At 48.1% G+C, this 24190-nt stretch overlaps 1 protein-coding gene across 3 annotated transcripts in view; it reads right to left on the bottom strand.

Annotated features, from left to right (window-relative positions):
* Positions 1-24190, bottom strand: part of PTPRF (protein tyrosine phosphatase receptor type F) — a 253957-nt gene that overhangs the window by 37052 nt on the left and 192715 nt on the right. For all 3 annotated transcript variants that reach the window (XM_086461941.1, XM_086461940.1, XM_086461942.1), the window contains 7 exons: positions 17537-17563; positions 15145-15262; positions 12325-12903; positions 11585-11682; positions 5373-5626; positions 4271-4361; positions 1066-1278 (listed from right to left, as the gene is read on the bottom strand). In XM_086461941.1, coding sequence (XP_086318067.1) covers positions 1066-1278; positions 4271-4361; positions 5373-5626; positions 11585-11682; positions 12325-12903; positions 15145-15262; positions 17537-17563 — 1380 coding nt within the window. The remainder of the gene's footprint in view (positions 1-1065; positions 1279-4270; positions 4362-5372; positions 5627-11584; positions 11683-12324; positions 12904-15144; positions 15263-17536; positions 17564-24190) is intronic.

Genomic DNA, 24190 nt, shown 5'->3' with positions numbered 1-24190 from the left:
ACTGGTGGCTGGTGGCTCACTGGAGGGTTGTCACAGATCTGTGCTAGGGAGGAGATGATGACAGTCTGGGATCATCTAGTTAAGGTCATTTCTTCTTGACAGGGATTGCCAGGAGGGCACATTCTGAGGCTCCTGCCTTACCTTGCTGTTAATCTGTGACTCTCCTTCCCTCACCAGCGTGCACATCTTGCCACAAGAACACGTGAGCTGGATGAGTAATGAAGAACTTGACCAGCCCTAATGAGCCACTACACGAAAATGAGGCTGAGGAAGGAAAATGCACCTTGGAAGCTGACCAAAGGATTCTGTGCATCTCTGTTATTTCCATTATTTACACACTGGCTGCCACCGCCACCACTCCTGCCCTCCGACACTAATGCACAGGTCTCTCACCCTGCTGCTCCCTGCTTGTGCATCAGCTACTCCCTTCCCCCTCATGTGCCCAGGCCCTGTGTGCTTGGCAGCATACTGCCAACAAAGCCATAGCCCCTTTGCCTCTAGCAAGGTACAGAAACAGGAGGAAGAATCCCTATGCAGCAGGCAAGTGTGCAGCTTTGCCCTGCTCACAACCCACTGCGATGGGAGCCAGGTTTACTTCTCTAGACGTTAACTGGAAGTGAGATTCTATCCAGAGAAGGGCCTGTGAAGGCAGGTTTGCAGGGGGAGCATCCTGTTCACTGCAGAGCCTCAGCAGCCACTGGGCTGTTTTCCACAGTCACTTACTTGAACCAAAGCTGAACAAGAACCCATCCCATCACAACCATGTGTCAAACTCTGCTCTGGGCACAGCCCAGCAAGTCACAACTGAGATTGTGAATGCGTGTGTTGACACTGCCCTCCACCGTCATCTGTTACGTCAAACATATGTGTCGTTTCCCTTCAAAAACACCATCTATCAAGTCAACTACCACAGCTGTCTCAGCTTGCTGAGGCCAGCTATGCAGCCTCACTCTTTTCAGAGAAATCTCCATCATCCTGGCTTGAAGTAATTGTCCATCCTGCCTGCACTGAGCCCACCTCAGCTCTGCTAGGAAAGGCTATGCCTCCCCAGCAGAAAGTCCTTACCGTGTCTCCATCCTCCAGTGAGGCCAGCACGAAGCAGCGATAGCTCAGGTCTTGAGACAGGGGCTTGTTGTAGAAACCTTTGTAGTTCTTCTCATCCCCTAGGGTGAAGGTCTCGGGCAGCACATCCACTTGAGCAGCGACGTAGGGCTTGAGTCTGTCTGCTTGGCGTCGCTGGCGCCTGCTCTGACTCCCTTGGCTTATGGCCTCCAGCAGCTGGGGACAAACAAGGTGCATCATTATTGCTTCGCCCAGCATGACACTGCCTTACGCTGTTACCTTACCGGTTGTAGGACTCGGCAGGGTGGAAGGGAAGTGAGGAGGAGATACTGGGTTTGATTTGGACGTGGTGGTACAAAGAAAACAGAGGGCTGCAATACCCATTTAAGCATTGCTGGGGCACCTGTCTGCAGACCCTCACTGCAGGCACCTCCACCAGGATCTCAGCTTTGGGAGAGTCCTGAGCCCTGGGACGTAGACATGGCGAATGTTAGGGCTGAGACAGCCTGCCTGTGCTTTGTCACCCAATGGGCTGCGAGAGAACCGGGCCATGTTCTGCAGCCTAAATATTGCTGTGGACAGCAACTCACACTATCTACAGACACTGGACGTGAATTACAGCTCACGCTGATGTATAGGGAAAGAGTGACATTTGCTGTGTCTTTCCCTTCTGTCAGTGCTTCGATATTTCACCTGCTGCTAGGTTGCAGGCAGAGCTTTGTGTAAATCACACAGAACGGTAACAGATTTCATGGGATGTTCAGAGTAAAAATGGCAAATTTCATAGTCAGCCACAAATTCATGAAAAAGGATATAAACACACAAAAATTCAATTACACTGCTAAGAAAGACTCTCAGACGTTTGAAGATGTTTTTCTAATGAATAAAACCGATTATCAGGCTTGGAACAGAAATTCTAATTTAAAATTAAGAAGAGGCATGAAATACATTTCACACACGAATGTATCAGTGCAGCACTGTCAGGACAGACAGGGAACGTCAGGGGGCTGGAGACAGTGATATGCACACAAAGCCACGCTGATGAGTTGAGCTCACTCCCTCTGAGGAGGAAAAGCTGGGTAAGGCACCTCCTGCTCTTTCCCCTCTGCGGTCCATCCTTGCCCTCTTATGAACACTCATATTGGAGCAATTTACGAAAGCTATAGCTTGTTATTGCAGTATCACCAAAAAAAAAGAAAAAGAAAGAAGAAAACCAAAAGGAAACCAAAAAGAGATGGAGAAATCTCAGTTTCACAAATATCCTTGTAATGGCAGGGGGAACAGGCAGAAAGATAGTCTTTGGACTGTGGAGTTTGCTCCCTATACGCATCTCTTGTATCTTGGCTGAAATTACACCTGAGCTCTTTGGGGCAGAAAGCACAGCTGTATGTGCATGGACATGAAACCATGGGGCTCCAGTTGTGATCCAGGTTGCTGGATGCTACTGCTACTTAGATATGTAACACACACCAAATGACTGCATCAAAAAAATGCTAGGCTTGAAAAGTTCAGGTGCTGAAAAATTAGAAAATTAATATTGCCTGTACAAAATTAATTCAGCTGTCTTATGTATGTGCATTCTGTTACAGTCCTTGACTGCATGGTCACATACTATCATTTCAGTAACTCCCCTGCTTTCTTCAATACACAGGACAGACAGTGCTTAATCAAAGAGCAGCTATTCCATATTGTGTTTTCTTCTTTGCATTATGCAGCCTGAGGCCTTGTTTATTGCTTACTATTCAAATCCAGCTCTGAAGACAAAATTAATAATTTCCTTGTGGGCTTTTCTATGGTGCTGATCACTGTAATATTACAAGCGCTTCACAAACATTAACGATCTCATCTTCCAAACACCCGTATGAGGTGAGATGAAAGTGATTATCCTAATTTTACAGACGGAGAACAGAGATGCAGGGACATTAACATAAAAAAATGTCCACTAATTTTGAATGTCAAATTGAAAAGACATCCGCTTGTTTTGTTTTTAAAGAAAACAGCATTTTTTTATAGCACTGACTGTATCCAGCAGAGCTCCTATTGACTCTCTCTGAAGCTGGGGATGCTTAGGCTTTGCAAATGAGACTCCAGGATCTCAAATTGAGCACTCCAAAAAACCAGAACATGCAAGACACTGGCTGCTAATGAAAATTTTGTTTTAAATCATTCACCTGGGTCTGGGTGAAACAGAGACAGAAACCAGTTATCTTGAGAGTTTTCAATCACCTAAAGCTCAAAACCAAACCATCGTTTCTCATCCTAGTCTTCTATTTCTTGTGACATCTTCCAACTTCTGCAACGAAATCACACAGGAGACCTACAGATGATGGTTCTCCATCACACAATTGTGCTTCATGTGCAGGACAGACCCACCGATACACACCACGAGCTGCGACCCATGGAAAAGACTGTGCAATCATGTAATTAAAGAGTAATGATAAGCAAGGGCTGACTTACAACCCTAACAGTTTGTAATTTCTGAGTGTTTCAAGCTTGCAACTTTGTTTTCTTAATGGACCCTTCTGTGTGATTTCTTGGAATTTTTCCTTATTACTTTGGGGAGTGAGTGTGGGGAAGAAAGAGCCCACAAACCCCTTGTGTGGGACTCTCCTGACACCTGCACACATACCATGCTACTGGTGTTGGAGGACTCCTGCACAGAATAAGCTGCATCTTCGGGTGAACGGGCTGGTCAATGTGGAAAGCCTTTAACAAGCAAGCGTGAAGGGAGCTTTGCAGGTTTTATGAGATACTAGAGTGAACTTTTTATCCAAAATACAGGCTCAGGTCCTATCCATAGACATAAGAGCCTCCTGACAGAGCAGCTTAATAAACTGAAAACAATACCTTTCTCTTCTCCTAGCTTGTTTTCAAAATTAGCATGGTTGCTTCAGCCAAAAGAGACTGCAAAGAGTGTACAAGCAGAGACAGAAGTCCTGGTCAGAACTCCGAGACACTCAGGTGTGGTTTCCTAATGGGGCACATTCTGGGAGGTGGCTCCTCCCCTGTTTGACTCCAGCGTCCTTCCTAGATGCTGTCAGTAGCCAAGAAAGGCTGAGTGGGCACCACACATCCCACAGCTCCCCATCTCTGATGTACAGCTTGCACTTTTGCCGCTGCACCCATGCTGTTTGCCAGGAGGCCCGGGCAAAGCATGCTGGGCCACCTGGGAGCCACTTCTATCACAGCAGCTGCTACAGACTCCTACCTGGTCCAGCTCCATCTCATCAGGTGTCCGCCACCGAGCAGTCGGGCTGCTGGTGCTCTGATCCACTGGCACAACCACAATGTAGTACCACCTGGGAAGGAAGGAGAGCATAAGCACTGGACCTTAAGTCATCTCTCTGGCAGGTCGCTGAATAACACAGGCCATATGCCTCCCAAGGATAACCTGCTCCTTTCCCTGTCCTCTAAGCAGGACAGGGTGTCAGCAGGATGGAGCTTGGCTCCTTTTAGTGATGGACAATGACAGGACAAGGGCCAACAGGTGCAAGCTGGAGCACAGAAGGTTCCACATTAACACAAGGAAAAACTTCCACTGTGAGGGTGACCGAGCACTGGAACAGGCTGCCCAGAGAGGTGCTGGAGTCTCCTTCACTGGAGACATTCAAAACCCGCCTGGACGCGTTCCTGTGTGACCTACTGTAGGTGGTCCTGCTCTGGCAGGGGGGTTGGACTAGATGATCTTTTGAGATGATCCCTTCCAACCCCTAGCATTCTGTGATTCTGTAAGCAGTCAAAGGCTTCGAGTAAGAAAGAGGCCAGTTTTCCAGCTGCACCAGAGAAAAGAATACTCCTGTTAGCACTCATGAGGTTAATGAAGATCTACAGACTGTGCTCCAGAGGGTGGTGTAGGAGCTGGGAGAAGGACATTTATATAATCGGATTGGTGCAAGAACCCTGGGGGAATTGTGCTTCAGCACAAGGATACCACAGTAACGAATAAGGCTTCCACAAACTTGCTTTTTTAATCTCCTTGAGGCATTATTTATTTAAAGGATATTATACAGTGTCAGAGAAAGTCCCTCCTGATCCTCAACTGTGTTTTCGCTGGTAGCATCTGGAGTATATCCACCAGGGTGAGGGCAAACTGTCAGAGAATTGTCTTAATTTTATTGCACATAAATATTTGCTCAGAAAGAGCCAGCAGCATGATCCCATGTTATGAGTAAATGCCTGGCTCTGTACTGCAGCCTGCTTGGAAATTCACTCCCAGGTTACAAAATCTATAGGTTGGCAGAGGTCCACTCTGCCTTTTTCCCCACCTCTAGGCCCCCACCCTGCCTTCTCCACCCAGGTACGGCACCTACCTAACTGGCACAGTGGTCTGGACTTTGGGAAGAGTGAGTGTGAATTTTCCTTCCTGTATGTACTTGTTTGTGGCGATGGGTTTGCTTTGCAAGACATCAGGAGCAGTGCGGATTGAGACGAGGTGCTGGAGACCCCCAGCACTGCTCCCGCGGTTCATTAGCACAAAAGAATAATCCGTGTCTGGCTGGAGGTCACTTATGAGTTTCTTCATCGAGTGGCCATCCACCTCCACACTCTGGCTATTGTACAGAATCTGAAACGGGAAAACGACATGCTCATGAGGCCAACAGCTGCTGACGAAAACTCACACTCAAAATAGCAGTGTTAGAGACAACAATTTGGCTCTGGGCACTCCCTCAGGTGATTCAGCTTCGTAAACAGCCATAAATCTTTAGTTAAAGAGCAACCCCAGCAGAGGCTTGAGCTGTGCTCCCTGTGCCTCGCAGTGATGGAGCAGAGAAGGGGTCATCTCAGCAAAGGCTGTGTGGCTGGTGCCAGCAGCGAGGGTGGTGGTGCCACATGCACTGCTTTTCAGCACTAGCTTGGGGGAGGAATCCAGACGGCTGTGCATTGCACTCGCATGGAGATGAATGGGTCTTTGTTTCTTGTCTCACAAGGCTACCACACAAAATATGCTTTTGGTGTAAAAACCCGCCTGCTTTAAATCGGTGTCACTCCAGTTTACCAGCTGATGCCCGATCGAATGATTAATGCAAAGCATCCCCCTCCCAGCAAGGTGACCAGGGGAGAGGGGTGGTGGGGTGAGGGGTGTTACACACCTCACCAATGATCTGACAATTCCTGCGCAGAGCTCACAAATTGGTACCCGAAACAGCGGCTCTGCAGTTGTGACACAACGTTGCCATGACAACAGATGCTGGTGCCACGGCAGCTGTGGGCAGGAGATCAGTGCTGCTTTTCCCTGCCGTGCTTGCAGCAAGGGGCTGCTAGATAGGGCAGGGCAGGGCAGAGCTGCTGCTGGCCCAGGACAGTGAGCAGCCCCCCCACACAGCTTCCTCCCTTTGGCCTGCTGGCCCCTCAGCTAATGACATTTTCTCAGCTCCCTCTTGCAGATATGCAGGACTCCCATCTCCTCCAAGGCACAGCAGTCAAGGGCACTGCTGTATTAGCCGCAACAAACTGCCTGTCTGCCCTGGGAACCTCAATCCTGATTCTGCTGGAACAACTGCTGTACCCCAAAAACCTGGGTGCTGCCAGAAATGCAAACAGTTCCTGGAGACAGAGAAAAATGGGGTGTAGAGAACTGGAGAGACCAGAGGTTGTGCCCCAGCTATGATAAACCAGCCTGTTTACTTCCATCAGGTGACCATCCTGGATTCCTGACAGCGGTGCAGAGACACAGCATGCCAAAATCCGGCAATGGCAGAGCTAGACCATGTTAAACCATGGCAGCTATTACGTGTCACAGGCAGAGACCACACAATAAAATGTGCTTTTTCCAACAGCAGCCTTGAAAGAGAGAAGACAGCTCTGTGAAGAAAAATTACTTTAAGTAAAACATATTTTTCACCAGCTGAGCCTGCCGTTCAGGCTGACGCAGGCAGCAGGGGAGGGACCAAATTTTCCTTCCGAGTCACCTTTTTAGCAGAAATCACCAGAAATCTGCAGAAAGCTGCCAGCTCACTGGCATGAGGCCAGCTGACTAGCACTGCTCTAGTATTTAGTGCTGGAGTTGGGATGAGGCCCTGGAAAGAGATCTGAAGGACAGTAGAGCACAGGGACCAGGCTAGGCTTGGAATTTGCAGCGCTGCTTTTGTGTTATCTGAACAGTGATACCCACAGCATGCTTCAAATCCTCTTCAGGTCACTTTGCATGGAGATTGGGATAGGAAAAGAGCCACAGCTTTTTTGCTGCTGAGAAGAGACTCCCAACAGGTAACAGAGCAGCAGTGAGGAGTCAACAACGGAGAAGAGATGCAATCAATCTCGTTTGTTGACATGCTTCAATCTTCAGGGATGTACTGCAAAAATAAGTACCAAGTACTGAAATAACACAGGTTTGCAGGGACAAAGCCCCTGCTGGCTGCCCCATGTACAGGAAAGGCTATCAAAGGTAGGATGGCTGGAGGGAATTGTTCTCTGCTGTGACTCCTCTTAAGATATTTTCTCCTGGGCTTTAATCCTTTTCTCCAAAGACATGTACATCAGATGGGTGCTAAAATGAGTGAAAAAGGTAAAATGAAGAAATGCTTCTTATAGTGCTGGAATATCAGATATTTAGTTAGCAGGTTTCACCCTGCTCTGACACAGAAGTAGGCACAACAAAGACAGGAGCGCTAGACTTCAAGTCATCTTAGCAGCTTTGATGTCTGTGCCAGCACCACCCCTTTTAATGATATTGCAATAGCACAGGTCCAGATATTCCAGAAGCAAGCAAATCAAGGGGTGTCCTGGGGAAGCAGCGGGACCTCTCTTCATGTGCTCCAACAGACTTGAACAAAACTAAACTTCCAACATTAAGAGGCATGCTGGAAGGATGCAAATCCCACAAAGAGTTCTGCTGCTGGGGCAGTGAATTCTTCCCTAATAAAGGTACCACCAACTGCTTCTGTGTGTGCTCTAGGGAAGACACTCATCCACTAACTGCCTGCACATGAGGCATCTGCTGGGGACAGAGCTGTTCTCCTGCAGCAAGAGGAAGCAGAGATGGTCAGGCACTTCAGTTCAGAGTTTCCCTGCTTGCTCTGCACTGGAACTGTCCAGGACATAGTCTCTGATTCAGCCTGGACACCAGATGATGATTTTTACTGCCCTGCACAGAAATTCGTGTCCTAAGACAGTGAAACTGGCATTTGCAACATTTTCCTGAAGCATTCTCCACCATCCCCCCTTTTCACAGTTGTTATAGCGGTTGTACGTTCCTTTACCTGCCATAATACATTGTCTTCTCAAACGTTATGCACCATTAGTTAAGTCCTCTACACAAATCTTACAATAATGTAAGGGCTTAGAAACACTCATTTGTGTGCAGCTGAAGATGCTCGGAAGCTCAAGCTGGAATGCTATTTAGAGGTTGCATCATGGCCCCCTGGTAACTACTTAAGTCAGCAGCAAATTTGGCCCAAGGGCTCTGAACTGCCAAACATTGCTGACTAGTCCATGACTGCTGCAAAATGTCACTTGTGCTGCTCTTACTCACAAGAGAAGATTTGCAAAGCTAGGTGAGTCCAAATGTCACTGCTGAAAGTCTGCTGCTTGATTTCAAGGCAGTAAAGAGCGTATCGAACTAAAAGATGAAAAGACACAGTGTGCAATACTGGAAAAGATACTGACTCGATGAAGAAGTAGACAAAGTTGCCTTTTTTTGCAGGGAGGAGTAATTACCACATTCCATAGGACACACTGTGAGAAAGCCCTGCCCAGCATTCTTGGAGTAATTTCCAAACCTGTATCATAATAATTTTCAAAAGGTGCTGTTCCTTCTTCCCATTTGTAAAGTAACTTGTGATGCTGCCTTTAACCAACATATCCTCTTTCCTGAAAAGAATGTGTCTCAGGGAAGCGCAGTTTCCCCAAGGAGAAGCTTGTATCTATCTTGCACTTTACATGAAAGCTCCAGAACAGCTTTCTGCAAGCATATTGGAATAGAAAAGGAATAGTGCCTCGGCTCCACCACAACTGCTGCACAACATTTTATGAGGAACTTATCTCCTGGACCAGAAGAAGCTGTGAAAACTCCCCAAAGAGAATTCAGACCTTCATTATTGATTTGGTAGCAATAAAAATTCTTAAGGTCTCAGTTCATCCCCCATTAAAAAAAAAAAAGCACTAGTCTTGCCTGTGCCTCACTATTCATTGTCAGAACAATATCTACTTTAATTAAATCTGTTAAAGTAGAATATGACACCCTTTGGGACACGGATTTATCATGAGACTGTTTATCAAGTGTAGATAATACTAATTGTTCCCATGGAGATTTATCTGCTATGCTAGTTGCAGTATTAGGCTCTGGCATCAGCATCCCATGTGCATGAATTAGAGGAGAAAGGTGAACTTTGTTTATAAAAATACAAAGTCCTGAAGTTTAAGGATTTCTTTCGAGTGGCACAATCAACGACCTGGAGTCGACCCTCTTAGCTCCTGGCCTTGACTCATGTGTGTCTGCAAGTCTGGGAATATTAATAGAAAGAAGACACTATTACAGAAATATCCTTGTAACACTCTTGTTTGCATGACCGCTCCTTGTAACACTCTTGTTTGCATGACTGCTCTTCAGTTAGCAAGTGGCTAATGCCATCTGTTCCTGTGTCGTCTGAGGGTTAACCCACAGCAGGGGCAGACCTTGAGTAAGCAATCGAAGCTACAAGGCAAAGGCATCAGCATTACATCCTTGGCTCCTGGCTACCTCCAACCACTCCAACATCGATATGTGGTAGTAATGCTCCAAAGGTCACACTGTCCTTTTCTAGCACTGCACTGTCAAGAGACATGGGCTTTGTGCCACAAGAATAAGGCAAAATAAAGCAGACTGGTTCTTCAGCAGAGTGCAAGGTAACAGGGCCCTGTGAAGTTCCTTGTGGCCAGATATCTGAACACTTGATCCTAATGCACCCTACATCTGGGAAAACTTTGAATACCACAAGGTCTTCACAAAAGCCTTGTCTGCTTCAGCTAAACTTTGCAGCACGTTAACAAGTGCCTGCTATTGATCATGGTAATTCAGCTTAAACAAGAAGAGTTAGTAACAAGGAAGGGGAGGTGCTCACACACTTTGATGTGGATACAGTTCAAGACTTTCCCCTCATTCCTAGGGGCCACGGATCCCCTACAGCTTATGCAGGCCTTGCATTTGCTCTTTAGGCACAGAAGAGTAGGGTGCACGTGCAAGAAGGAAGGGAAGTAACACTGCTCCCACCCGGGTCACCCTGGCAGAGGCAGCAGCTAGCTTCTGGGTGGAAGATTATCCTTGGTGATGTGACATGTTGGTCTTGTTTCTTAAGTGAGAGAAGCTGCACTGAGATCTGCAGAAACTTCCACCACACTCTAGTCTTTTACCTACATCAGTGATCTGCACTGGGTGACAGACACGAGCAGGAAGACATCGGGTCATCAATGTGGTCTGTAGCCTGGTGGATGACACTACATCCAAAACTGCACTGGAGAAAAGATAGCAGCAGTCATTCTTGCAGAGTTCCCTCTGCACTGGCATATCTTGTGCTGCTCACACCTGTAACACCTTCTGGAAGGGTGATGATGCTTTTCTCCTTCACTCCCTGACATTATGCATCTGCCTTGATGCTCTGAAGTAACTCATAAAGGCAATCCGGATGTTTGAGACAGGATACATTGCAGAAGGAGTCATTCTTGGTTTGATTCACTGGCTGGTTTTCAGCCCACTTTGTCCTGGTTACCTCCTGCGATTAAATCACATTTATAACTTCACGCTTCAACTCTTGAGTTAGGCATCAGGACAAACTTATGTAACCACTGTCACGGAGCTGCAAGGGCCAGTGTGACGCATAGGCCCCAGCCAAGTGATACCAGGTAACAAGATACTTGAGAAAGCTGATGAAGGAGTGAAACAGCAACTGGGACTGTGTGAATAACCACAACAACCGCTAATGGGAAAAGCATCAGTGATTTACGTTGCTGGACCAGTTTGCATTTCTCTTTGAAAAGGCAAGTAAATCAGGGGCACTATCAAGGGAGAAGTAGGTACTTAGCAAAAGTTGTTATGGTCAAGATGGGTTTCCAGCTGGATGGTGAGAAGCCATAAATACATATTATGATCCCTGAGACATCCCCAATCTCTGACTGCCTCTGCCCAGTGCATGCCTTCACTCCTTGGCATTTCCTGTTGGTATGCTTCAGCCAGTATTATTCACTCCTGTTTTGTTACTGCGAGCCAAGTGCTTACTGGCTATTCCACAACTGATCAAAACAGAAAGAAATCAACAAAACTACAATACCTTCTGGCCTAAGAAGAGTGAGAGCAGGGAAAACAAGCAGCAGTGTGCTCTACTGTGTGCCGTGGTTCATGTGCAGGTGCTCAAAAGCAAGAGCAGCTACCTAACCTGGGCTTGGACACCCGAGCTCCACAAGACCCTAGGCCAGTGAGCAATGTGACCCTGCTCTGCTTGTCTCTTGTCTGATGGCCTGAAAACATCATGTAGCAGGTCAAGATGCTGCTTTTCGTTGCCTTGCTCACTGCCACAAGCAGAGCTCCCTGTCCTCTGCATCCTCCCCTTACCTTAAAAGGCACTGCAGATTTATAGGAGTCAGGCACTTCCCAGCTCAGCAACACAGAAGTTTTCATGATGGCATTGACGCGGAAGTTCTTGGCAAACACTGAAATGAAAAACAAGATATCTGAGCACTGTAAGGCCAAGTCAGGATGAAGCCAGGCAGCAGCTTGGCTCCAAGTCTTTCTTTGTCTAACTCAGCAGCAGAGGCCAAAGAGTTCAGCTACAGCAGAGAAGTGAGAGATGAGGAGAAAGAGCAGCAGCCTTCTATCAAGTCTCCAGTCTTCAGTGGAGTTTTGCTTTTTGACTATACTTTCCAGCATCACAGAAAGGAAGTTGTAGGCTGAATTTGCCTTCCTCTCTTCTCCCCTCCACTCACACTCTCTTGGCCCTTTGCCATGATCAAAGAACAGTGGTGCTCAGGTACTGAATCTGCAGATGATCCTACCCAGCCACCTGCTCCAGTTCAAGCAAGAGCCTTGCATTACAGATAAAACATCAAAGTGTGCCTGTGGAGCCACAAAGACATTTAAGCTACCACCAATGCCCCTCTACCCCCAAAGGCAACTTTAAGGAAACCTTTGTTGAGCATCCCCTTTCTGGGGTGAGGGGAGTTTTAGACTGGGGAGCCACACAGTACCTGATCTCATGAGTCAGAGCAAAGGGGAGCGTAGCCTCACGAACTGAAGCAAAGATCCCTGTCCTGGAGGCACAGCTTGCTGTTAGGCCTTGTTGGACGGGCACTTACCTTGCTCAACAGGCATGGTCCGGGACTGGATGCTGGGGCTGAGCGGCCCAACCCCCTTATTGGTGCGGGCCCTCACTTTGATGTCATAAGTGGTATCGGGCTTCAGATTCGTCAAAGTGATACTTGTGTCCTTGGTGATGTTAACCAGGTCCTGCTGGCTATTTATGTCCCTGTATACCACTGTGTAGTTGACGATCTTGCCGTTTCTTTCTGCCAAGACTGGGGGGTCCCATGCAACTTCTGTGGTAGAAGTGGTGAGACCCACCACATGCAGGTTCTGTGGGAAGCCACTTGGCACATCTTCTGCAGTAGTGATCTCCTTCTCAAACTCTTCTCCTGGGCCAGCTCTGTTCTTGGCAGACAATTTGAAGAGGTATGTGGCCCCCTTGTGCAGGTTGGTCACAGTGTAGTGATGATCTCTCTTCCCAAAGTCTATCGTGTTCATCTTTTCCTCATCAAGACGTCTGTACTGCAGCCGGTAACCCAGCAGCTCCCCTACCATCTCCTTGGGTGGGTGCCACTGGATGAGGGCTGTGTTCATGGCTGTCGTACTAATCATCATGGTGGGCTTCCCTGGGACTGCAACATAAACACACAATGACCATCTATAGCCTGAGAGGAGGGGAAGGAAGGACTGCTTCCATGCTGCTCAGTCCGTGAGGACTGAGGAAAGTGGGAAAGTTCAGACAACAGGGTGAAGAGAATGACAAACAATTCACATGGATAGAGGCAGACTGACCCTAATCTGGTGGCGAGGGAAGCTTGGAGCCAGCCAGCTTTTGGCTGCCATTTTCCCATGTGCTGCCATCTAAACAGGGAATAAACTCAGCCATATCCAGCCCCAAAATTCAGCCCCTTTTACAGGAAAGGTTTAAGGTACCTCAAAGCATCATATTTATCTCAGAGAAGATCTGAATCCTGTCCTCCCAATCAGTGGTCTTCAGACACTCCAGCTAGTGCACAGCATCATGCCACACTGGCCTCAGTGCACTGCACCACAACAGATACACAGAAGCCTGAGTCCAGCTCCCTGATCTGTCTCGAGGCAGACAAATTTCATCCTGAAACCTTGCAGTTTTACCATCTGCAGAGGTAGTGAGCAGAGCTGGATGGGCTGTTTGCCATCAGAATACATTTTGGTTTAGCTGATGAGCAGATTCATGATGTCAGTGTCGACGTCAGAGGTGAACACAAGTGTTCCACAGGATTTTTGCTTAGGCTGCACAAGTCAAGGAGTGTTGCCGTCACTGGGTAAGAACTGATGGCTTTAAACTGATAGCTTAATACCTTGATCTCCTTCAGTTAAAAAAAGGATGCGTCTTCACATCAGCTTAGATTTGTACACAAATCAACTGACAGGGAAGATACTCAGAATCAAAGGGATGGGGCCGTTGATATGAAAAAGAAAATGGGATTGTAGCCAAACTTAGTCAAATATCCTTGCACAGTTTTGAAACACATGAGCCCACAGATGAGCACAAGAGAATTATGTCGCGATTTTGCCATCAGAGGGCGATACCGACACTACCCTCTGAGGTCAAGCCTGCACACAAGCCTGTGCAAAGGCAGCTCTGGGGTTGGTTTTGTAGGTATTAAAGACATAGAGTTACTTATCCACTGCCAGTGCCATCCTCCTTGCACTCGTAATGCAATGTCTAACAGCAGCTAGCATTAAGGGACACATTTTCAAACCTGACTCCAAATAGTAACTTTAAATGTGCATCATAACATGGGAAGACCCACTGTGGTTTACGGTGCAACACTGGGATGTTTAGGAAGCTTTTCCTGTTTATAGGACAGCTGTAGCAATTTGATGAACAGAGCATACATCACGGCAAGGCACAAGGGAGACAGCATTTGAGACTGTGACAGTGGAAACTACCTCTGGAGCTCCCCATATGCAGCACAGAGGAGATGGCAAGCTGTTCCTTGTTTAGAAACACCAGGAACAAACACTCTTAGTTTGCACAAGCTGCATTCCCATAATAATAAGTGATAAATACTGTTCCTGTGGCTGGTGTGAGGAAGCTGCAGGTTTAACAATTGTCAGACATGTATAGTGAGTGGAAATCAAGGACAGGACAATGTCAACTAGTTGGTGCCACCGCCAAAGGCAAGCTTGACTGCATCTAGAGGAAAGCACCTGATGAACTCCTGGGTGCCCCTGCTCCAGGCCAAGGCTCCTGTGTTGCACTAGGCACAGGGTATGAGTCTGTACTGAGACAGCAGAACTGAAGTGGCTGGGATCACCAGGACCTAGAAGTTGTGTCCGCAGCACTCCTATGGCAGGATTTGTTGCATTGAAGATTTTACTACGGCTCTAGCAGCAGCTGGGCTCAGCTATGTAAGCCTGGGGAGGAGGCAGTAGCAATGGTTGGGGTGGGAAGCTGAGAAGCACCTCTGAGGAGCCCTCTGTGCCAGGGGCCATCCCAGGTGGCACTGCAGTCACTGCAGGAAGCAAGAAATGGCACTCGCCTACAGGAACAAGGTGAGGACAGGCCATGATTCCAAAGCTGAGGGAGGGCGGCCTGGTCTTTCAGGTTTCCTCTTCCTAGGTCTCTGGACTACGCAGATGAGCTCAGAACCGTAAGTTTCATTGCTCTCTCACAGGCCCTGGCAGTGACTGTCCATCTGTATGCTGCACTTGGCTCAGGTGATCCAGTGGCAAAGCCTATAAGGGCTGGGGATCTGGTACCTCTGCAATGTCTCCAGCCCTCTCGCTTCCTTCTGTACAGGTGCCTTGGCCATACTTTCCATGCAACTCTTGGGAGGTTTTACCACCACGCCTACAAGGTTGCAGTATCCACTCCCCACACTCACCTGCCCCTGTGGTGGTGATGACTTTTGGCTTGCTGCGGGCACCATCTCCTTTGGTGGTGTAGGCAGCGACTGTGACCGAGTAGGTGGTTTCCGGCAGCAGGCCTCCAATGATTGTCTCCTGGGAGCACATCCACGAGGTGGAGAAGATGCAAATGAGAAGAGCACATACTTGTTACTGGAGTGAGCAAAAGGAGGGCACTGGGGTCAGCATCTCCAATATCAACACACTGACACACTCGCTGGCTCACGCAGCACACTCAAGCACAGAGCCAGCAAACAATTGCTGCCACTCCAACACTCACCTGCCTAATTTCAACCCCTGCCTGTAACACTTGGCTTTTCCTGGGACTCACCAGCAACCTGTGTCAGCAGCTGTGCTCTCCCATGGCTTCTGCCAAGAGGGAGATCTACTCCAGAGATGGTCCTGCTTGAAGCCAGAGCCACCCTGCCACAGCAAGTCTGAGAGTAATAGGACTGTGGAGCTGTGAACCAGAGCAAAAACCAGTTCAGCTGGCTGTGGAAATCTCTTGGTGGCTCATTTGGGGATTTTTAAAGTTGTCTCTTGCAGCAGAGCCACAGGGAGCACAGAGAAGCAACACAGGGGTGGGGAGCCCCGGGCCAGGAGCACCTGCAGTGCTACAGCATCTTGTTCACCCTCCCTCCCAGGCACTGCCAGGGATGGGACAGGGTCAGTGCAAGGTGTTGTCAAGACCTGGAGGGAAAACCCTGCACCGTGGTAGGTCTCGGAGGAGGGCGGACTCGCTGCAGTGCTAACACCCTCGCATGCTCTGGCTTCCTCTGGGCAGGAGGAGGGCATGGCTCTGCACTTCAATTTGACATCAAAGAGGGGAGCACTGCTCCTCCCTCCTGGCCTCCAGCAGCAACAGCAACATGACTCGTACCAAGCCTGGCTGGCCAGGCCTGCAAATGAGCAAACACAGCAAGCTCAGCAGCTCCCAGCAGCATTCTGTGAGCTCAGGAAAGGTAGCCCTGAACTGCGTTCACCTGAAGGTGCTCTGAAAGTGACAGCAGCCATTAGCACTAATAACCCATCAGGTCGGGGAGCAAGAGACAGCTGGTCTGGACAGGGAGCTGGGGAAGCTTTTGGGAAGGAGTCAGAGGCTCTGAGTTGGTTATTTACCCTTTCAGAGAAGGAGAGGAATAGAGATGGACAGGGTTAAGCTTGAGTTGCTGAGGACAGGCAGCACTAGCACTGTTAGAGTCTGCTCCAGGGGTCCAATATCTGCCTGGGAGATCCTTGCCATCTTTGAGGGTACAAGAAGCGCCTACAGTTGGCCTCAGAGCACAGCCAGTCTTCCATCACTCATTCGCACTAATACCCACGCTATTAAACCCGCTCATTTCCAGTCAGTGTTGCTGGTTTGGGTTACCTGCCCAGGCTTACTCGTCGAAATCACTGTGTTACCATCGCAGAACCAGCAAGCTCAGAGAAAAATCAACAAGCACCAACAAGAACCCCATCAAAATCACCCTGTGAACCAGAGTTCGATCCCGACTCCGCCCCTGCAGCAGATTGTGTGTGCGGGTCAGTGGATGCGCAGTCTGATTGGTGCCAACAGACCCGCGGGGGAAGCACTCACACAAAACCTGCAGACTCTGAACATCCCAAGAGAATTCACTTCTCCCAAATCCATGCAAAGAGAAATTCTCACACAAAAGCATGCCACCAGGAGCAAAGCAAGCGAGCTGAGAGGAGGGGAGAGAGACAAGGGGTGGATGAAAGAAGATCTGACTGCATAATGTAAACACAGTGCTGTCATGACAAAGCCACTCCAAGCAAGAAACCTCCGAACAAAGCAGAAGGAGAAATGTGTCGTGCCAGGGAAGCTCACAGTAGGGCACATAATTGAATTGCTGACCCTAAAAAGTCATTTTCTAGTTTGTTCCTCCAAACTTATATTTCAAAATTATGCGGGAAAAACGGGATTTAACTGTTTAAGTGTGATTGTTTTCTTATTACTATCTGTGTTTCAACCAAAGGTCATGGTTGAGAGTGTATCTTATTTTTCATGACTATGATCAATGTGGTTTAAAGATTATATACCTAATTTTACCATGTAACTCGGTGGGCCAGCTACTGCAGAAAGCAGGATTCACTTCCTGAGTCAATCACCTGAGCCTGCCTAAAACTACACTGCAGCAAGATGGAAATACAGATTATAGGAAACATCATCTGCTTTTCTGCATTTAGTAGCAACCTAAATGCCAATTTTCTCTGGATTTGCTGCTTGTGGAAGGTTTCACACTGTAACTCTCCAGCCTCCTTCAGGGAGTGAAAGGGATGTTTTGACAGCACTGTGTCTACAAAATTCACAAATTGATTTACCAAATCCCTCTTTTCCAACCTGGAATACACACAAGTGGTACTTACATGGTCGACGGAGTCCTCAGCTCTCCACTGATGGGGGAGAAAGGAAGTAGGAGAGAAAAATGGAGACACAGAATTTTAAGGGGCAACATGTAGGAAGGGGATGATAATGACAACAGCAGGGGTTAGCAGGACTGGGTTGGGGGGATTACAAAGCTTATACACAGAGGGTCACTTGGCACAGGCTGTGCCAGGTGAAGAAATGGCATAGAGCAACTTTCTACATGCTGCTAGCCTGTGCAGTGGCCTGAGACCATTCACACAGGGGCAAAGAGCTTCCTTCTCATATGGACAGAGAGGCCACCACTTCCTAACTTTTCAGTCCCTTCCCCTTCTGGCTTTGTTTGCACTTTTCTGCCTCTTCCACAAGCAGAAGCAAGAAGGGACAGCTTGTACCAACAAGGCTCTGGGGCTGACTGCTGCCCCACAAGTCACTCACAACAGTTTTGTGGCCTCATCTCCAGTTTCTGTCCTAGTGATCCTCGAGCCACCATCTCTTTTGAGAAACAGAGATTTCAACACACAAAACTCAGAAGGCACTCTCTGCAGGGAAGCACTAATGCAACATTTACAGAGATTTTCTTTCCCGTATAATTTGCAAGAAAATGCTCTGGGGACCTCAGAAAACCAAGAAGTGCTGTCTCTTGCAAACAGTGCAAGAGAGGCTGAGGTCTTACATAGAGCTCCACACTAAGCTGCTCCTCTCCAATGGGGCTGTGTGGCTTGGAGCGAGGCTCAAACTGGTGCACATACTGAGGAAACAGCTTCTCAGACCCAATTACACAACACCAAACGGCAAACACTCATTTGGCAAGAACAGGCCTGCAGGTAAGACTTCTACACATACCATTTCCCAGCAAAAGCTCATGTGGATTCCCAGCCATGGCAGCTCAATTAGGGCTCTGAAGACGGAACACACAAGTTTCTGTCTGGATTTGGGGTTCAAAGGCATCAAAGCTGCACTGGGTTGTTGAGATTGAGCACACCTTGGCTGATGCCACGCATGCCTGTAGCACTGTTCTTTGTGGTTGATGCACCAAAGGAAGGTTTGCAGAGATCACAGCGAGCTCTCTCAGCCAAGGTGGTGCATTACATCTCAGGTTACTAAATCTGCCTGGAGGAAGCACCAGTTGATGGGTTCAAGCACAGAGATGGAAGTGGAACATAGGTATTATTGCCCTTGACTTACAGGGTGAGCCTTGGCAAGCCTTGCTGCTGAGCCTGAGCTGCCAGCTGTGAAATGGCGCTCAGATACTGCCTTCCTCAGGACACTGGGAAGCCCAGCTAATGCTGCTGAAGCGCCCATGAACCTGCAAGTGCGGCAAAGTACTAAATGGTATTAAAGCTACACGTTGTCTTCTGTACTCGGGCTATTTGAGGTGGCTTTCACAGGTTGCAGCCTATCACAGTGGCGGAGTACTCTCCTCAGCAGTAAAATATATGGCCTATCTTCAAAATATTTGTTATTTTACTCTCCAAATTCAGAAAGAAGCACCTATTGCAGAAACGTTCCTTGAACTTCACTTATTTGATGCAATGAGACTGCAGTAGCATTATCCCCCTAAACAATCTTAAAATTTAATTTCAGTGAAGAGGTCAAGCTGTCCCTAAAGACTTTCTATAAAGCCAAGGCCCTCACTAAATATTATGGTCATTAAAGGCCCTCCTTCCATACACATCTTGGTCTTATTTCCAGTGTTGCATGCTTACCTCAACCCAAGTCATTGCTGTTGACATCCTACCTGTGCTAGCCAGCACACACCATGGTCAACAGCCGCACACTCTGCCCTGCTGATCTAAAACCTGGCAAAAGTGTTGCTACAGGAACGATACAAGGCCTGGTAGCTCCTTCTCCCAGAAGTACAATTTTGCACGAACACCAGGTCCCTGGTGGATGTGGGCCACGTGGATGGGCACACCCCAACCTGCCTCCATGTAGCTGCAGGAGCAGAGGGTGACACCCCACTGCAACCAACAGTGGAGCAGACTTGGGCTCAGGAGGCTAGTGCATCTCACAGTCTCTCACACCACAGCAGAAAGTTTATCACCCACTAGGATTTTAGACCAAGTGTTTAATGCTCTTATGTTTCAGTGGACTTTAATCTTGCATCAGATCAGAGTGCAAAGAAATGTCTTGGGATCTGTCCTGGAGGAATAACAGTGAAAGCCAGGCCTGCATAAATACCCTGGTATAAATTCAGTTTCATTATGAAAATATCATCTGCAGATAAAAACATTTCCTTCCTTAAACCACCTCAATTGCTTCTTAACTGTTTAAGGTTGGTCAGTAAGACAAATTGATCTGAAAAGCCCAGGAGCTGTCATAAAACGAACTCAGACAGTGCTGTGTGCATGAGGCAGGATGGCTCAGGGAAGTGCTAAAGCTAACAGTGCGTATTTATGGCAGCTGGAATGCCTTAACGTTTCATTTTACACTTCAACACCACACAAGGTTGTCATGTCTCACCAGGGAATGGCTGTTTTCCCTGACCTAGCTCTTGCAAAAGACAGACTCGAGCCCTCTTAAACAGCCCCAGCTATGGGAAGTGGATACTGCAGTTTTACAGCAGATCTGAGATCTCTGCTTCAGTGACTGTGGCGCAACAGTGAAATGCCAGATGTAAACTTGGGTGCTCAGCTTGTGGGATACGGAGGGATCTGAGGGCTCCAGAACTTCATCTTTGTCCATTACTGAAATACCTCTTGGATGATGCCTTTCAGTTTTGTTTCACTTACAAAGCAGAGTACGCCTCACCTCAGCGCCAGACTCCTACCTAGACAAGTACACATGCACGAGGAGTTGTTCCAAGTATATTCAGATAAAGATCCTTGACTATAACGCAGTGAGAGAGGGAGACTGTAAATCCTTCTGTGTTATGCCTGGGGTGGGCACTGCCCAGGAAGAATAGGAGTCTCTGCTTCCCCTTTCTTCTTTGATCTCAATCCAACAGCTTGAAGTGTGTGCCATTACTTCTTCCTGCTCTTCTGGAGCAAGTGCGTGGGACGTGCACTCAGTTTGCATGCTGGATGGAGAAGTGCCACCTGTGAAGACCACACCATCCTTCCTGTGAGCCTACGGCCATTCTTGTGGGCAGCACACCTCTCCCCTGCCATGACTCTGTTTGCAGAGCAGGAAGAGGAGGTGACAGAAGTCTCTCCTCCACAAAGTCTGGCCTTGTACCCAGCTGTACCAGCCAGCTCCCAGCAGCAGCAGAACAGCAAAGCTCTCTGGGCAGGCTGAATTTGCAGAGGGCTGTAAGCAGTGAGGCTAATGTGCACACTGCATCTCCAGAGCAATGCAGGCAGCAGGCTGCCTAGTAAATATGCTGCACAGTCAAGGGCAGGAGCATTTGTAGAGGCCACATTGCAGCATGGAGAGAAAGTCCCCCCTCAAGATATTCCAGTCTGGGCTGAGGACAAGCAGGCTGGGAGCAGGACACAATGGATCAACAGCTAGATTTATGCAGGGTCTAGCTGCCTGTCTTGGAAAGAGCAAATAAGAGTCACGCTTGCACAGGAACCTGAACAGGAAGGCTTGTCCTCCCCTGGCCCTGCTGCCTCCTTTGTGCCCGGTGCCTGGCGCTGCTTAGCGCTGAGCTCTGCAGGGCATGTAGGACTGGTACTGGGAAGGGATGGAAGGGATCAAGCCCACTGCTCCTCCACTGCAGCTGCTCAGGGACTGGAGACCGAGGAAAGCAGTTGGGCCCCTGCCCATCCCTGAAGAACGTAATGCTTGTGCTCCATAGCCCTCCTATCCCCCATTCCCTCAAGCCAACGAGGACTTGTAAGTGGTGGAGTGCAGCTGAGACCCTGCACTGGCACCCCTGCTCCTTTCAAAGGCACTCTCTTGGTGCTTGGATGTGCGGTGCTCAAGACCCAGGGCACAGAAATGAATCTTCTGCCATCACCCACCACAGGACCTGGCTGAGCTGTGATGGGCTGGGCCTGTGCAGGAGCTGGTGCAGGTATCTGACGCAGCTCTGCAGCCATACACACAATCCCCCTGGGTGCTCTTCCACAGGGGATGGTCACTTTTGCTTGTCCATCAGTCTGTCAGTAGGAGCTGAGAGCTCAGACTGGAAGGCACAGAAAAGTCTGATGGAGGTAATCAGTCACAGGTGCAGCCACAGAGGGCAGGGAGAGGCCTCAGCTCCATCGCAGGGTCTTCCTAACAGCTGATTACTCTCCCTAGCCAGGATGCTCTAAAATAAAATGTGATCTCTCCAGCACCAGGGCCCCCGCTTCTCTGCTGATGTTTTAGTCCTTTCCGCTCAGATCGTTTTGAAAACTCAAGAGTCTATATTATCTGCATAGCTAACATCTCTATTCCCTTTCCTTTTTCCTTTCATCTTCATTTACTCTCTCTGTATTTCTCATCTTCAATCAGGAAAAATCATGAGTCAGTTTTAATACCAGTGTCTTCATGCTACCTGTGAGAAGCAGATTATGTGGTATATACCTACTCAAAATTAGCAGACAGCCTGGCTAGGCAGGAGGAGGGGCTCTGCCTACACATTCAGGGAATTTCTTCTCTGACCCTAGATTTTCAATCAGTTTAATTCTCTCCTTGTGCACTGGTATGAATGTTTATGAGTACTGAATTGTGGCTATATTCTGGCCATCTTCATCCTGTGACCTTCAGGGATAGGTGTTCCAGTGAATCTTTTTGTTTTCTTCCATAGAAAAAAACTCTTCCAAGATTACTCGTTAAAAGTTTGATCCAGCTGTTTGCAAAGCCACTGCACTGAAAGATGGCAGCTCTTACAGGGTTCTTCAGCTCCTGGAGCAGATGTATTTCATCACAAGCACAGGTCATGCCTGGCTTCTCACTCTTTCAGAAAATAAAATCTCTTCTGCCAAGTCAGTGAAACCTCCTCCCTGCAGGGTCATGATTACTTTATCCCAAGAGTGGCATGGCTCCTTCAGAGCAATCACTTCTCTGCAACTGTATTTTGGCCTTCACTTCCATCCAAAAATTACAGTGGATGAGTTCAGCACCATACACACCAGAAAAAAAAACAATCACAGTAATCAAGAACTTTCCCACATAATTCACCAAATATGAAAGACTGGTAAGTGACCTGACAGGCCAGGAAATGCCAAGCAACTTGCCTCCTTGATGCACACATTCAAAATAATGCAAAATCCAGCACTCCTTGGAAAGTTTCTAGCTCTGGCATCCTTATACCTGCACATTAGCATGGGCTTTCTCTCTCTGAAATGTGTGAGTAAGGAGTGAAAGCAGAACTGGCTGGGCAAGCATAAAATATTTTAAAACACCAACAAAAACAACATTGCCAACTTCGCCCACCTATCGGCGAATCCATTAACTCCAAACTCCAGCTGAACAACACAGCATCAACTGTTCAAACAACACAGAAGATTATATCCTCCTGGAATAAGTAACAGGCAGTAAGCAGCTTTTCTAACAATTAAAATAAAGCAACATCTGAAACATAAACAGAGATGTGCCCCAGACAACACTGCAAGGACCCTCAAAGCATTTTCTCTCTTTAAAGTTTTCCCCTTCCATATTATTACTGAGTTTTATCCTTCAGAATATGAATGGGGAGTAAAGCCACTTCTGTACACTGCACTCCCCACTGACAAACATATAAACGATTCACAGCTGTGTTCAGGAGACAGATCAATTAATCGTTGCAGCTCTCCAGTATTTATATTGGGCATCATTCAAGCAAGTCAGCTCTGAACCGATTGCTCATTGCTTTCAACAGCAACAGATCCTCTACTTCATTTATACTATTATCTTTGTTGAGAACAGCATGGGTCAGCCAGGACAAAGGACCCTTGCTCCAAAGAAGAGTTGTATTTCATCGCAGACAGGGCACCCAAAACTTCCGTGGACCTTGGGAAAGAGGCAACTACGCGTTACTGGTCTGAGCAGAGCGCAAAACCATGCCTGGAGCACTGTGTGGGAACAGGGTCTCAGCTCACAGCTGGTGAGGTATCCAGGAGGTTGCATAAATATGAGTGGGGATTACAGAAGGCAAAGTCATTCACAGGTGATGCGGGCCTGCACCTCACTTCCCTGAGCTCCCCGCCCAGCCTTTCCCAGACTCAGCAGGCTTCACTTACAGTTTCGTTTCAAGAAGCAATGCAAGGTCAAGTCCCTGCTTTGCAAAAGCAGGAGGGAAGGGAGGGTTTGCTGAGCCAGAGGAGGGCTGCCCTGCCTGGTGTGTGGTGCCCACCCAATGGTGCAGAGCTGCCCCCATGCCCCATAAGCAGGCAGCACCCCAGCAGACTCTGCCGAGAAAGAAGCTTTGCCCTGAATGTAGTCAGCAGCACAAAGAAGCAGACTCAAGGCTTATTTAAAACTCTCTGATGGTTTATAACCTGACTGGCAAAACTACAATTTGCTCCAGCTGGAGTCTGCACAGGATGTGGCAGGCAGAAAGAGGTACATGTTGGAGAAGGGGTAAACGAGGAGCACCATCTAATACATCATCTTTCCTACAGCAACCTTTCCTGCTTAAACTTTTTACCCATTTGTAAGCCACAGTTTAGGGATAAACTTTTTGCCTTGCTCAGGCAGGGCTGAGTCCCATGCTCTGGAGCCGCAAGAGGACAAGAAATACTTGGTTCCAGCCAGCTTGGCCCTCTGCAAAGAGGGAAGGTGCCATGCCCGCCAGCCCACGA

The sequence above is a fragment of the Leptosomus discolor genome, chromosome 3, assembly GCF_034619465.1.
Source record: "Leptosomus discolor isolate bLepDis1 chromosome 3, bLepDis1.hap2, whole genome shotgun sequence".
NCBI classification, from domain to species: domain Eukaryota; kingdom Metazoa; phylum Chordata; class Aves; order Leptosomiformes; family Leptosomidae; genus Leptosomus; species Leptosomus discolor.
Note: the sequence above shows the minus strand (reverse complement) of the source record. Positions and strands in the feature narration are given on the sequence as shown.